The 15,641-nt window shown below is 38.1% G+C and overlaps 1 protein-coding gene across 1 annotated transcript in view; it reads left to right on the forward strand.

Moving 5' to 3' along the window:
* Positions 1–12,722, forward strand: part of LOC122707936 (putative dimethylaniline monooxygenase [N-oxide-forming] 6) — a 28,169-nt gene extending 15,447 nt beyond the window's left edge. The window contains exons 6-9 of the mRNA XM_043923946.1: positions 395–594; positions 7,889–8,244; positions 10,659–10,731; positions 12,380–12,722. Of these exons, the coding sequence (XP_043779881.1) occupies positions 395–594; positions 7,889–8,244; positions 10,659–10,731; positions 12,380–12,722 (972 nt within the window). The remainder of the gene's footprint in view (positions 1–394; positions 595–7,888; positions 8,245–10,658; positions 10,732–12,379) is intronic.
* Positions 12,723–15,641: the final 2,919 nt, after the last annotated feature.

Raw genomic sequence — 15,641 nt, forward strand, 5'->3', positions numbered from 1 at the left:
CTATTCGTGGGATTCTCCAGGCAGTAATACTGGAGTGGCTTGTCATGCCCTCCTCCAGGGGATCTTCCCCACCGAGTGATCTAACCCACTTCTCCTGTGGCTACTGCACTGCTTGGCAGATTTTTTTTTTACCACTGAGCCACCAGGGAACAGAATACTCTCATATTCCAAGGCATCAGATAGTCATTCTTTCAACACCTATACACTCGCTCTCTGGGGTGGAGCGAGAGAGGGTAGTTCTGCCTCTAACTAGCTTCTATCATGGACTACTTATCTTGACCTACCTCTTTAAAAGTTTTCCTACCTGGATAACGTACAGAGATGTCCACAGAATTGTGTTGTATCTGCTTAATTCTTACAGAGCAATATTGAAACCTGTTACCTTCCCTACCAGGTCATTATCAGCACCAGAAGTGGTTCCTGGGTCATGAGTCGGGTTTGGGATGACGGCTATCCTTGGGACATGCTGTATGTGACCCGCTTTGCATCCTTTCTCTGGAATGCCCTTCCTTCATTTGTCTCTGACTGGTTATATGTCAAGAAGATGAACACGTGGTTTAAACATGAAAACTATGGCCTGATGCCTTTAAACAGGTACTACAAATAATACATATCTTATTACTCAAAAAAGTGAACACTGGATTAAGTTGAATTCTTTGTAAGTCTTTCTTTAATTATCTCATTAAGCCTGGTGAAATTAAATTAAGGACTGCATAGGTGACATAGTATAATCAGAGACCATGAATGGGATGAAAATCTTATTGAAATTAGTCTAGTGGTAAAAGTAGTAAGAAAGAATACAAAGTGGGGATGGATCTTGTAGCTAGATCACCCTAACATGCAAGATTCATTTATGGCTGCCACAAGCCATAGCACAGAATTTTGAGGGCTGAGACATCTCATAAATGATTTTCTTGAGGAATATTTTGTCCATGCTTATAGATGAATATGGATAGCAATAGCAAGATGTACTCCTCAAGACTATTGTGGTATTCAGTGAAATTTAAAATATAACAATTACTTTGTGAACTATAAAGCTTTACAAATATCAATTCATATTAGTGTCTTCTAATGGGCATACAAGGAGCAATTAACAAAGTAAGTGTTAATCAACATGTCTCAGCAAGTAGATAGTCTCAAAATGAATGTGCATGCCTCCATGGACAGGTTGACATTTCTGCAGGACAGTGAGGAGGTGTGGAGCATGTAAGGCAGGGAGAGACACAGAACTGATGTAACCTGGTGAATTAATGATTCATTTATTTATTTCTCCATAAAGACAGAGTACAACACCTACTAATTAAAAAGGTATCTAGGTAGATGAATCAGCATATCTGAAAAAAAAGAACATTTAAGTGGGTAAGAAAAAAAAAAGAATTCCTTAGAAATTTCATCTTTGGTCCATGAAAAGCAAAAGCTTTTCATTGTGATTAGAAAGACAGGCTTAAAAAGTGAGAGCAAATTGTTAATTGTAGTAATAAATACAAGGTTTAGTAGCAAATTCTCACTCTGTAGCACTTATCTTACTTTGTCTGGCAGAATGCTATATCCCTCTTGAGAAAAATTTTGATTTCATGCGTTTAAAATTATTTTTTAATGTAATAGAAGTTTCAGGGCTTGTACTGGTAAAGATTTTTGTCTTGTAATAGTAACTGCAACCATATTTTGGCTTTATCCTTCAGACAATAAAAACATAGATTTGGAAATCCATTCATCCAGGAAGGGTTCCAATTACCAAAAGGTACTAATGATATCTTCTTACTCCTCCCTTGGTAGGAAGGGTAACAGGGGAGAAAAACAGGTTTGGCTATGACCTACTTATTGACACCCATAGGCTTAAAGAAGAGATTGCAGAATTAAAGAGGTAGAGAACAGTGTGGAATATAAAAAAAAAAAAAATTCTAAGATTTATAAAGTTTCTTAGTCTTTGAGATAGTTAGAGGAAATTCCAGAATCCTTGAAGGAAACTTAAGTCAAAATGAAGAATTTCATCAAAAAAAAACAACATTCCTACAATTTTGGTAACTGAAGTGCAGTATCAACGTTGTACTTTTTTTTCACAACTACAGTTAATGAAAGGAAAGCAAACATAGCATTAAAACATCTCACCACAGTAGATCTGATTTCCTCATGCAAGATGAGAGCTTATTTATAATAATAGTTCACTTAGAATAATGATGCTTGCACGTGTCAGGCACTGTTTTAAGTGCTTTACAGATAACTATTCATTTGAATCTCACAACAATTTGACGAGACAGCTTCTGTACTATCCCTATTTTCCATATAATACAAAATACAAATACAGAGAAGTAGCAGCTAGTAAGAAGAAGAGTTAGGTTATGAAGTTGGGCCACCTGGCTCCACAATCAGCACCCTTAACAACTTTATTGTGACTAGGAATTAGTTTTATCATCATCTATTTGGGGAGTCTTCAAATAGTTTAAGTTATCCACAAGAGAATATTCAAGTTTCAAGAAGCCAAAAGAAGCAGCTCAGACAGATATTCTTTATTTTTTAAGTATAGTTGATTTACAGTGTTTCAGGTGTAGTGAAGTGATTGTTCAAGCTGGTTTTAGAAAAGGCAGAGGAACAAGAGATCAAATTGCCAACATCCGCTGGATCATCCAAAAAGCAAGAGAGTTCCAGAAAAACATCTACTTCTGCTTTATTGACTATGCCAAAGCCTTTAACTGTGTGGATCACAACAAACTGTGGAAAATTCTGAAACAGATGGGAATACCAGACCACCTGACCTGCCTCTTGAGAAACCTGTATACAGGTCAGGAAGCAACAGTTAGAACTGGACATGGAAAAACAGACTGGTTCCAAATAGGAAAAGGAGTACGTCAACGCTGTATATTGTCACCCTGCTTATTTAACTTATGTGGAGAGTACATCATGAGAAACACTGGGCTGGAGGAAGCACAAGCTGGAATCAAGATTGCTGGGAGAAATATCAATAACCTCAGATATGCAGATGACACCAACCTTATGGCAGAAAGTGAAGAGGAGCTAAAAAGCTTCTTGATGAAAGTGAAACAGGACAGTGAAAAAGTTGGCTTAAAGCTCAACATTCAGAAAACTAAGATCATGGCATCTGGTCCCATCACTTCATGGCAGATAGCTGGGGAAACAGTGGAAACAGTGGCTGACTTTATTTTTCTGGGCTCCAAAATCACTGCAGATGGTGATTGCAGCCATGAAATTAAAAGACGCTTATTCCTTGGAAGGAAAGTTATGACCAACCTAGACAGTATATTAAAAAGCAGAGACATTACTTTGTCAACAAAGGTCCATCTAGTCAAGGCTATGGTTTTTCCAGTGGTCATGTATGGATGTGAGAGTTCGACCATAAAGAAAGCTGAGCACCAAATAATTGATGCTTTTGAACTGTGGTGTTGGAGAAGACTCTTGAGAGTCCCTTGGACTGCAAGGAGATCCAACCAGTCCATCCTGAAGATCAGTCTTGGGTGTTCATTGGAAGGACTGGTTTTGAAGCTGAAACTCCAATACTTTGGCCACCTGATGCAAAGAGCTGACTCATTTGAAAAGACCCTGATGCTGGGAAAGATTGAAGGCAGGAGGAGAAGGGGACGACAGAGGATGAGATGGTTGGATGGCATCATCAACTCAATGGACATGGGTTTGGGTGGACTCTGGGAGTTGGTGATGGACAGGGCAGCCTGGCATGCTGTGGTTCATGGAGTCACAAAGAGTCGGACACGACTGAGCAACTGAACTGAACTGAACTGAACTGAAGTGATTGCTATACATACGTATTCTTTTTCAGATTCTTTTCTGCTATAGATTATTATAAGATGTTGAATATAGTTCTTTGTGCTTCACAGGTCTTTGCTGTTTACCTATTTTGTACATTAAAAAAGGTAAAGTGGGAGTTGCTCAGTCATGTTCAACTCTCTGCGACCCCACAGTCTGTAGCATGCCAGGTTCCTCTGTCCATAGAATTCTCCAGACAAGAATACTGGAGTGCGTTGCCAGGCCCTCTTCCAAAGGATATTTCTGACTCGGGGATCAAACCTGGGTCTCCTGCATTGCAGGCAGATTCTGCAGATCTGAAGCACTAGGGAAGGCCATTTGATACAAAATGCTTGTGTATCTGTTAAACACAGTTTCCCAATTTATCCATTCCTCATGTCCCCTTCAGTAACCATAAGTATGCTTTCTCTGTCTGTGAGTTTATATCAGCTTTATAAAATGTTCATTTGTACCATTTTTAAAGATTCCACATGTAAGTGATGTCATATGATATTTATCTTATTTCACTTAGTATGATCATCTCTAGGTCCATCCATGTTATTGCAAATAGCATTATTTCATTCTTTTTATGGCTGAGTAATATTCCTCTGTGTGTGTGTGTGTGTGTGTACCACATCTATTTTATCCATTCATCTGTCAGTGGACGTTGAGATTGTGTCCATCTCTTGGCTATTGTAAACAGTGCTACAATGAACGTTGAGGTGCATGTATCTTTTAGAATTAGTGTTTTTATCTTTTCCAGATATATGCCCAGGAGTGGGACTGCTGAATAATATGGCAATGTTACTTTTAGTTTTTGAAGGAAAATCCATACTGTTCTCCACAGTGGTTGCACCAATTTACATTCACACGAACAGCATAGGAGGGTTCTCTTTTCTCCAGACCCTCTCCAGCATTTAATATTTGCAGACATTTTAATTGAAGTATAACTTATCTACAATGCTTTAGGTATACAAAGTGATTCAGTTAAATATATATATTCACTCAGTTCATTCGCTCAGTCGTGTCCAACTCTTTGCAACCCCATGGACTGCAGCATGCCAGGCTTCCCTGTCCATCACCAACTGCCAGAGCTTTCTCAAACTCATATCCATTGAATCGGTGATGCCATCCAACCATCTCATCTTCTGTTGTCCCCTTCTCCTGCCTTCAATCTGCCCAGCATCAGGGTCTTTTCCAATGAGTCACTTCTTTGCATCTGGTGGCCAAAGTATTGGAGTTTCAGCTTCAGCATCAGTCCTTCCAATGAATATGCAGGACTGATTTCCTTTAGGATGGACTGGTTGGATCTCCTTGCAGTTCAAGGGACTAGCAAGTCTTCTCTAGCACCATGGTTCAAAAGCATCAATTCTTCAGTGCTCAACTTTCTTTAGAGTCCAACTCTCACATCCATACATGACTACTGGAAAAACCATAACTTTGACTAGACCAACCTTTGTCAGTAATGTCTCTGCTTTTCAATATGCTGTCTAGATTGGTCATAACTTTCTTCCAAGGAGCAAGGGCCTTTTAATTTCAAGACTGAAGTCACCATCTGCAGGGATTTTGGAGCCCAAGAAAATAAAGTCTTTCACCGTTTCCACTGTTTCCCCATCTATTTGCCATGAAGTGAAGGGACCGGATGCCATGATCTTAGTTTTCTGAATGTTGAGTTTTAAGCTAACTTTTCACTCTCCTCTTTCACTTTCATCAAGAGGCTCTTTAGTTTCTCTTCACTTTCTGCCATAAGAGTGGTGTCATCTTCATATCTGAGGTTATTGATATTTCTCCTAGCAATCTTGATTCCAGCTTGTGCTTCATCCAGCCTGGCATCTCACATGATGTACTCTGCATATAAGTTAAATAAGCAGGGTGACAATATACAGCCTTGACGTACTCCTTTCCCAATTTGGAACCAGTCTGATGTTCCATGTTCGGTTCTAACTGTTGCTTATTGACCTGCATACAGATTTCTCAGGAGGCAGGTAAGGTGGTCTCCTATTCCCATCTCTTGAAAATTTTTCCAGTTTGTTGTGATCTACATGGTCAAAGGCTTTGGCATAATCAGTAAAGCAGAAGTAGATGTTTTCCTGAAATTCTCTTGCTTTTTCTATAATACAATGGATCTTGGCAATTTGATCTCTAGTTCCTCTGTCTTTTCTAAATCCAACTTGAATATCTGGGAGTTCTCAGTTCACATACTGTTGAAGCGTGGATTGGAGAATTTTGAGCATTGCTTTGCTAGCATGTGAGATGAGTGTGATTGTGCAGTAGTTTTAACATTCTTTGGCATTGCCCTTCTTTGGGATTGGAATGAAAACTGACCTATTCCAGTCCTAGTGGCCACTGCTGAGTTTTCCAATTTGCTGACATATTGAGTGCAGCACTTTCACAGCATCATCTTTTAGGATTTGAAATAGCTTGACTGGAATTTCATCACCTCCACTAGCTTTGTCTGTAGTGATGCTTCCTAAGGCTCATCTGACTTCACATTCCAGGATGTTTGACTCTAGGTGAGTGATCACACCATCATGGTTATCTGGGTCATGAGTATCTTTTTTGTATAGTTCTGTGTATTTTTTCCACCTCTTCTTAATGTTTATGCTTCTGTTAGGTCCATACCATTTCTGTCCTTTAGACATAAGCTGAAGTTGAATGGTTTAATGAAGACCTACAAGACCTTCTAGAACTAACACCCAAAAAAGATGTCTTTTTTTGCCTTGAAATGAGTATATCATGAGAGACGCTGTGCTGGAGGAAGCACAAGCTGGAATCAAGATTGCCGGGGGAAATATCAATAACCTCAGATATGCAGATGACACTACCCTTGTGGCAGAAAGTGAAGAACTTAAGAACCTCTTGATGAAAGTGAAAGAGGAGAGTGAAAATGCTGGCTTAAAACTCAACATTCTGAAAACTAAAATCATGGAATCTGGTCCCATCACTTCATGGCAAATAGATGGGGAAACAATGGAAACAGTGACAGACTTTATTTTGGGGGGCTCCAAAATCACTGCAGATGGTGGCTGCAGCCTTGAAATTAAAAGACCCTTGTTCCTTGGAAGAAAAGTTATGACCAACCTAGACAGCATATTAAAAAGCAGAGACATTACTTTGCCAACAAATGTCCATTCAGTCAAAGCTATGGTTTTTCCAGTAGTCATATATGGATGTAAGAGTTGGACTATAAAGAAAGCTGACCACTGAAGAATAGATGCTTTTGAATTGTGGTGTTGGAGAAGACTCTTGAGAGTCTCTTAGACTGCAAGGAGATCCAACCAGTCCATCCTAAAGGAAATCAGTCCTGAATGTTCATTGGAAGGACTGATTCTGAAGCTGAAACTCCAATGCTTTGGCCACCTGATGTGAAGAACAGACTCATCTGAAAGGACCCTGATGCTGGGAAAGATTGAAGGCAGGAGGAGAAGGGGACAACAGAGGACGAGATGGTTGGATGGCATCACCAACTCAATGGACATAAGTTTGAGTAAACTCCAGGAGTTGGTGATGGACAGGGAGGCCTGGCATGCTACAGTCCATGACATTGTAAAGAGTTGGGCACAACTGAGCAACTGAACTGAACAGAGATGATTCTGTCGTTTTTGAGATTGTACCCAAGTACTGCATTTCAGACTCTTTTTTGACTATGAGGGCTACTCCATTTCTTCTAAGGGCTGGAGGATATATAGATATATTCAGTTAAAATATATTCTTTTTCAGATTCTTTTCCATTACAGGTTATTAAAAGATACTGAGTATATTTCCTTGTGCTTATTTTATATAGTAGTATGTATCTGAAATCCATAATTGTTATTTGTAGACTTTTTGATGATTCCCATTCTAACTGGTATGAGTTGGTACATCATTGTAGTTTATTATTTCTCTAATAATTAGCAATGTTGAACATCTTTTCATGTGCCTGTTAGCCATCTCTATGTCAAACACATGTTCTTAAGGATTATTAATGTCAACAGGAAAGAACTTTCCAAAAGAAGAGAGTTTAGTTGCCCTCTATGTCTTCATGCTGATGTTCAACTGCTTAAATTTTGTTTCAGTGCTATGGACTATTGCAGATATTTCTTGGAAATGAGGTACTTTATAGCATGGGCCTCCTTCTCTTGTTTCTCCACAGCACCTTAAGGAAAGAGCCTGTGTTCAATGATGAGCTCCCTTCCCGCATCCTATGTGGCACTGTATCCATCAAGCCCAATGTGAAGGAGTTTACAGAGACTTCAGCCGTGTTTGAGGATGGGACAGTGTTTGAGGCCATTGACTATGTCATCTTTGCAACAGGCTATGGTTATGCCTACCCCTTCCTTGATGACTCCATCATCAAAAGCAGAAATAATGAGGTCACTTTGTTCAAAGGCATCTTTCCCCCATTCTTGGAGAAGCCAACCTTGGCTGTGATAGGCCTTGTCCAGTCCCTTGGGGCTACCATCCCCACGGCTGACCTACAGGCCCGCTGGGTTGTTAAAGTATTTGCAAGTAAGTGGGCCCTTCTGTCTTTCATTCATTTAGTCAACAAATATTTACTAAGCATATACTGCATGCCAAGCTCTGTGATAGGTGCTAGGGATATAAAGGGAATAAGACGGACATGAGCCTTGACCTCACAGAGCTTAAAACAGGGTAGGGGGAATGCTACAACAGGAAAAGGTTTAGGGTGTTGTGGTGAGGATAACTGGGTTGTGAGTTATTCTCTAAACATAACATGAGAAAAATAAAAATAACATGTTTTCTCTAAAAACAGCATGAGAAATGGTATAAAGGTAAGAGACAACATGGAGTATGTGAGGAACAAGAAGCATTTTGGTGTAATGAAATATAAAGCAGAGGTAGAGAGTAGCAAGAAAGAAAGGAAGGAAAGAACCAGAGCATGGAGAGCCTTACAAGCTATGTCAGAGAGCTTAAACTTCTCATAGGGGGATTGATAGGACTTTGAAAGCCTATAAAAGCAAGAGAAGGACAGCAGTGGGTTACTGCAATGTCAAATTATACTGCAAAGATTGAAAGGGCCCTGGTGGATGTCAGGGCATGCTGGAGACATTATTGGTGTGAACTCTGTCAAAATAGCAGTGTCAGGCCACTCCTATACTCTATTGATAATCTTCTCCCCCTTCCTCCACCTGGATCCCATGGGCTTCAGGGGCAACAAGTATGTTTGTGTGGACAAATTAAGAATATGAGGGTTACATAGAGAAAAGCAACGTCTCAAATATTGATTTAATTTACTCCAGAAAACTAAAATCATGGCATCTGGCCCCATCACTTCATGGCAAATAGATGGCAAATAGATGGGAAAGGTCCATCTCGTCAAGGCTGTGGTTTTTCCAGTAGTCATGTATGGATGTAAGAATTGAACTATAAAGAAAGCTGAGTGCCAAAGAATTGATGCTTTTGAACTGTGGTGTTGGAGAGTCCCTTGGACTGCGGGGAGATCCAACCAGTCCATCTTAAAGGAGATCAGTCCTGAGTGTTCACTGGAAGGACTGATGTTAAAGCTGAAACTCCAATACTTTGGCCACGTGATGCAAAGAGGTGACTCATTTGAAAAGACCCTGATGCTGGGAAAGATTGAAGGCAGGGGGAGAAGGGGACAACAGAGAATGAGATGGTTGGATGGCATCACCAACCCCATGGAGATGAGTTTGAGTAAACTCCGGGAGTTGGTGATGGACAGAGAGGCCTGGCATGCATATGGTTCATGGAGTCACAAAGAGTCGGACACGACTGAACTACTGAACTGAACTGAATCATATTGATCACCACTGTTATTGAAAGTGTGCTTTTATTCAAGGATTCAAGAACCTTGGCAGTATAGTTGTACCTTACCTAACATACTGTCCATAGAAATTTACACTATAGGTAATAAAGAAAAAGTTACAATCATAGAGCATATGTGTATGTTTTCTTAATATGTTGTGGATAAGTAAATTTCTATTTCAAATGGACCATGAAGGATCATTACTTTCAAAAACCCATCATGAAATCTTTTGTAAATGATTCCATTGTCTTTTTCTCTTGAAAGGCACAACAGTCTTATGGGAAGATCAGATACAGTTCATATATCCAAAAAATTTACATGAAACTAAGGGCATCATTTATTCATTCAACAAATATTCACTGAACACCTGCTATGTGCCAGGCTCTGTCTTGGCACATAAGATACATCGAGCAAAATGACCAGAATTCTGGCCCCTTACTTTCTAATAAGGGGCACAGCAAATATCTGACCACAGGGTACTAGCAGGCTGAGGTGAGATACTAACAATGATTGGGGAGTACTCATGAGAATGTCATAATATCCCCTGCCATTATTACAGAGGCAAAGGAGCTATAGTTAGCAATTGGAAGAGGCCTCCATTAATGTGAAATTTATAAAAACAACTAAAAATTTTCTGTCATCCCTTAAAATATCCTCCTTGGCTACAGGCTGATGTTGGAAAATCCAGATTTCCTTCCATTGTCCCAATTGAATTGTCATGGACCTTAGACTGAATTATTTTACCAGACTATCTCTTGAGATAATTCTTAGTAAGAGGATGCAGAAAGAAATATGAAGACACTGATAAGCTATTATATGCATGAGGCATGTTGAGGATTAGGCCCTCCATAATGTCATCAGAAGTATAAGACTGAGTCACTTGAAGCTACAGACTTCGCCACTGTCACTATCTCATGGAAGGCCAGCTTTGCAGTTCCCAGAGCAAGTTCACTGGCTTCTCAAATCTTTGTTTCTGTGAACTATTATTCTGCTAAACACACTAAAAATAGTTCCTCTTGATACAAAATCTTTTAGGGATATAGTTCATAAACACTGAATGGAATTCATCATATATAATTGCATATTTCTGATTTCTTTTCCTTTTTCAATATCTCTGACTTCATTTCTTTCTTAGATTCATGTACCTTGCCAACTACAAATGAAATGATGGATGACATTGAGGAGAAAATGGGGAAGAAACTCAAATGGTAAGAGATGGTACTTGCTAATGAACAAATCTTAAAATTTGCCTTTACAAGTTGGAAAACATTAATAGATTCTATAAACTTGTCATTAGTCAGTTCACATTTTTGAAACACTTGCTATAATCAAGCAGTATTATATGGGCAAATAATAATCATTATATTTTTTCTCTATAACTGTAGCACACAGGTTCCCAAACAGGGGTGATTTTGCCCCCCAGGGGACATTTGGCAAAATCTGGAGACATTTCTGGTAATTGCAAGTGAAGAGGACATGTTACTGGTATCTAATGGGTAGAAACTGGGGATGCAGAGGACAGTCCACCTAAACAAAGAATTATCCACCTCAAAGTGCCAATAGTGCTGAGGTTGAGAAATGACTCTAACTGTTTTCCCAAGAGCTTCTTTCCCATCAGCCACATGTCTATCAGCAAATTAGCTAACTGGAAAGTGAGCAGTGACAATGCTGTAGAAACCAAATAACCAAGTAGAAACCAAGAAAACCAAATCCAGTATTAAATAGAGTTCACCTGCCCTAATATTTTCTTCTAAAAGAATAGTTACTTCTGATTCATCCAATCATGAGTTTTCAAGTAACCATAAATGGGATTTGTAGGAAATTAAGTGACTCAATATCAGATGTATAAATGTACTCTCTTTTGTGTTAATCACTCCTATAAAAGTCAGTCCTTTTTAAATTAAACATTAAAATCTATTAAAAATAATTAGGCAATGGATCACATATAGATGAATAAGTGACCATATAGGAAGTATTTCTACTTTAAAGTCTCTAACATATCATTCATTAAAGGCCCAAGAAAATCATTGACTAAGGGCCTAAAGAAGAGAAGATATGGGTATACTCAGACTCAACAAAACCTTCCCTGTTTCATACAGAAAGCCATCACAATATTGTAATTATCCTCCAATTAAAATTAATAAATAAAAAAATAAATAAATAAAATAAATAAATAAATAATTTTTTTAAAAATTAAAAGATCAGCAAAAAAAAAAAAACCTCCCCTGCACCTCCTCCAGTTCACAGGAAAGCTCTGTGAAATGAGCACTCCTTTGTGCTAACAGTTCATGTAGCTTACTCTGTTTACTACCCTTTATGACTGAAGCCAATGAGAATAAAGAAGAGGGGAAAGAGAGGCCTCAATGTCAATCCTAGTCTTAAGAATTCCTAAAAGCAAATGAGATCACATTCCAACTAAATGTATGAAACAATTTATAAATTGCAGCAAATATTAAAACTATTCATAAACCCAATTTAAAACACATCAATATAAAAATCTAACTCTGGAGAAGATCTTAAGCAAGTGTCATAGAAAGAATAATCATGTATCAAAGACTAAGTTAATCAGTCACCTTGAGACCCTAGGGTCAGTTCACTCTCAGCTTCATGGCTAGAGAGAAAAACCCAAAATGACATCATACCTGAATAGAGGTTAGAAAGGAGAGGAAAAAACAAAGCCAAGTCGTTTAAGTCAAAGAACATATGATGCATTCTATGTTGTGAGAAAAGAGAGGAGTCAGGGGTATTACTGGAGGTGCTGACTAAAATGCTACTTTTCTGAAAGTAGAAAAATGAAATTTGTGCCTCTGTTTACAACTGTGGCACTCACTCCAATGTGTTCTTTTGTTTCCTCAGGTTTGGCCAGAGCCAGACTCTGCAGACAGATTACATCACATACATGGATGAACTGGGCTCCTTCATAGGGGCCAAACCTAACATACCATGGCTCTTCCTGACTGATCCCCAGCTGGCCCTGGAGGTGTACTTTGGTCCTTGTAGTCCATACCAGTTTCGACTGATGGGACCAGGGAAGTGGGATGGGGCCAGAAATGCCATCCTGACCCAATGGGACAGGACATTAAAGCCAACCAGGACAAGAGCTGTCAGTGAAGCTAAAAGACCCCAACCCTTTTACAATTTGCTTAAAATTCTTTTATTCCCAGTGCTTCTTCTGGCTGTTTTACTTGCATTTTATTGATAAGAAATTTATTTGGGTCTCAGAATTCAGCCTAGAAGTTCAATTACAGATATGTACATACATATATTAAATTTTATAGCTGCTGTTTCCCTTCCTGCAGAAGTAAGAATAAATCCTAGCCCATCTGACTAAAGTCTAAATAAAATGGAAAATAGTATCTCTCTTTATGATGAGAATCTATACTTTAAATAGATCTTCACCTTCTCCCACCTTCTCCCACAGAGTCCCAGAGGAATCAGGTGGAGAGGGAGGTGGGAGGGGGGATCGGGATGGGGAATACATGTAAATCCATGGCTGATTCATGTCAATGTATGACAAAAACCACTACAATATTGTAAAGTAATTAGCCTCCAAATAATAAAAATAAATGAAAAAAAAAAAAGATTTTCACATACTGAATGGGCAAGTTTGGAGATGCTCAAGATAAAGAAAAAGATGGGAGGGTATATGGAAGTAAGCCCAGATTTGTTGGCTGAATAAAGTTTAATAAGCTTTTTAAAGTGTGTTTGGTAATGGGGAGAATTTACATCACAAAAAATGTTGAGTCTTATAACCCATGACACTGTATATCTCTCAATTTTAGATCTTTAATTTCTCCCTCTTGTCTCATGCATCCCACCTGCACTGGGAAGACCCAGAGGAATCGGGTGGAGAGGGAGGTGGGAGGGGGGATCGGGATGGGGAATACGTGTAAATCTATGGCTGATTCATATCAATGTATGACAAAACCCACTGAAATGTTGTGAAGTAATTAGCCTCCAACTAATAAAAAAAAAAAATTTCTCCCTCTTGTAGTTTTTAGCATTGTGCCCATTTTATGTCATGTTTATCCTGAGTATTAAGCATTTTTTAATATTATAGCTTAATTTTTTAAATTTCTTATTGTTTATTGCTAATATATAGAAATGCACTCATTTGTTCTAGGAAATTTATGTAGATCCTATATACTCTACATAAACAATCATGTTGTCTAAAAATAAAGATATTTTACTTCTCTCATTTAAAATTAAATGTATTTTATTTCTTTTTCTGCATTATTGCACTGACTAGAAACTCCAGTATTTTGGATAAAAGTGGGGAGATCAGACATCCTTGCCTTATTCTTGATCTTAGGAATAAAACATTCAGTCTTTCACAATTAAACATGATCTAGCTATAGATTTTTCATTAATGTCCTTCATTAAATTGAAGAACATTCCTTTTGTTCCTAGTTTTCTGAAAATTTTCATCAAGAATGGATTTTGTCTTTTTCAACTGCCTTTTTCTGCATCTATTGAGATGGTCTCTTTTTTGCTTGTTTTAGTTTATAAATATGGTGTTTATAAATATGGTGAATTCCACTGTCCGTTAAACCAATCTTGCATTCCTGAAATAAAACCCAACTTGGTTGTGATAATATTATCCATTTTATATTCAGTAGGATTATATTTGTTAACATCTGATAAGAATTTTTATATTTTTGCCTGTTAGGGATATTAATCTGTCTTTAACTTTCCATAATATTTCTGCCTGGTTTTGGTATCCATGTAACAATGGACTCATAGAACAAGTTGAAGAATATTCTGTCCTCTTTGTCTGGCAGAGTTGTATATAATTGGCATTATTGTTTTCTTAAATGTTTAATGGAAATTACCAGTGAAGCCATCTTTAATCTGAAGTTCTTTGTGCGAAAAAGTTTAAAAATTCAAGTTCTTTCATAGATGTAGGGCTATTCAGGTTGTATGTTTCTTCTTAAGAGAGTTTTGGCAATATATGTATTTCAAGCAATCTGTACCTTTTACCTAAGGTAGTTCAATAGTGACATGATAGTCTTATCAACAAATGGTACTGGAACAATTGGATATTTATATGATACAAAAATAGTGATTTGAAACATAAAAACACTTGAAAACAAGAAAAGTGAAAATTTGAACTTGCCTGGTGGTACAGTGATTAAGAAACTGCCTGCCAACGTAGGGTACATGGATTCAATCCCTGATCCAGGAAGATTCCATATGCCACAGGGCAACAAATGCTATGTGCCACAAATACTGAGCCCATGTTCTAGAGTCCATGAGCTGCAACTCCTGAGACCATGTGCCACAACTTCAAAGCCCTCATTGTCTAGAGCCTGTGCCCTGTAACAGGAGAAACTACAACAAGCAGAAGCCCACACACAGTAACTAGAGAGTAACCCCCACACACCACAACTAGAGAAAGCCCGTGCACAGAAACAAAGACCCAATGCAGCCAAAAATAAAAACAATAAAAATAAATAAATAGAAGAGAATGGAATGAAATATTTTTTTTTAAAAAAAAAAAAGAAGAAACATGATATTCTGAGTGAAGATGTCTATGCTTTAAGAACATGTTTCAAGGTGTGAAGAGTCCCCTCCCTATCCAGACCCAATGCTAGAGGGATGTTTTCCCCAACCAAGATTCTTGTGGAAGTGTGGATAAGTACAGTGTTGGCTCTTTCAATCAAAAAAAAATCTAAGCCAACGGGAAATTTCGTTGGCAAATTGGAGTAGTTGGTATCTTATTCAATCAAAAGGACTATACTGATTTTTATCAAACTAAATTTGATGGGATGCTATTTACAACATCTACGTACTTAGTCCTATGTAGTAAACAGACTTAAGTATGTCTTTTTCCCACCATTTTTACCAGTTATGCAAAATAAGATGAGAACAAAGGAACACTGAGGAGCAACAGAGGTCTACAGAGCAAGGCAACTCAAGGGCACTTCATACTCCTAACTGAGTACTTAGCTGGATCTTTGGTGAAATTCATGTTGTATAAGAATGTGTATATGTATGTGTGTGAATATGTTTGTGACCAAATCCAGTGTGAGGATTATAGCAGGCAAACTCATTAACAAGATAAACAAACAAAACCTTTTTTATCTGTTCATTATCAATGATAACCACTGATTTTTTT

This window comes from Cervus elaphus, chromosome 14 (assembly GCF_910594005.1).
Source record: "Cervus elaphus chromosome 14, mCerEla1.1, whole genome shotgun sequence".
NCBI classification, from domain to species: domain Eukaryota; kingdom Metazoa; phylum Chordata; class Mammalia; order Artiodactyla; family Cervidae; genus Cervus; species Cervus elaphus.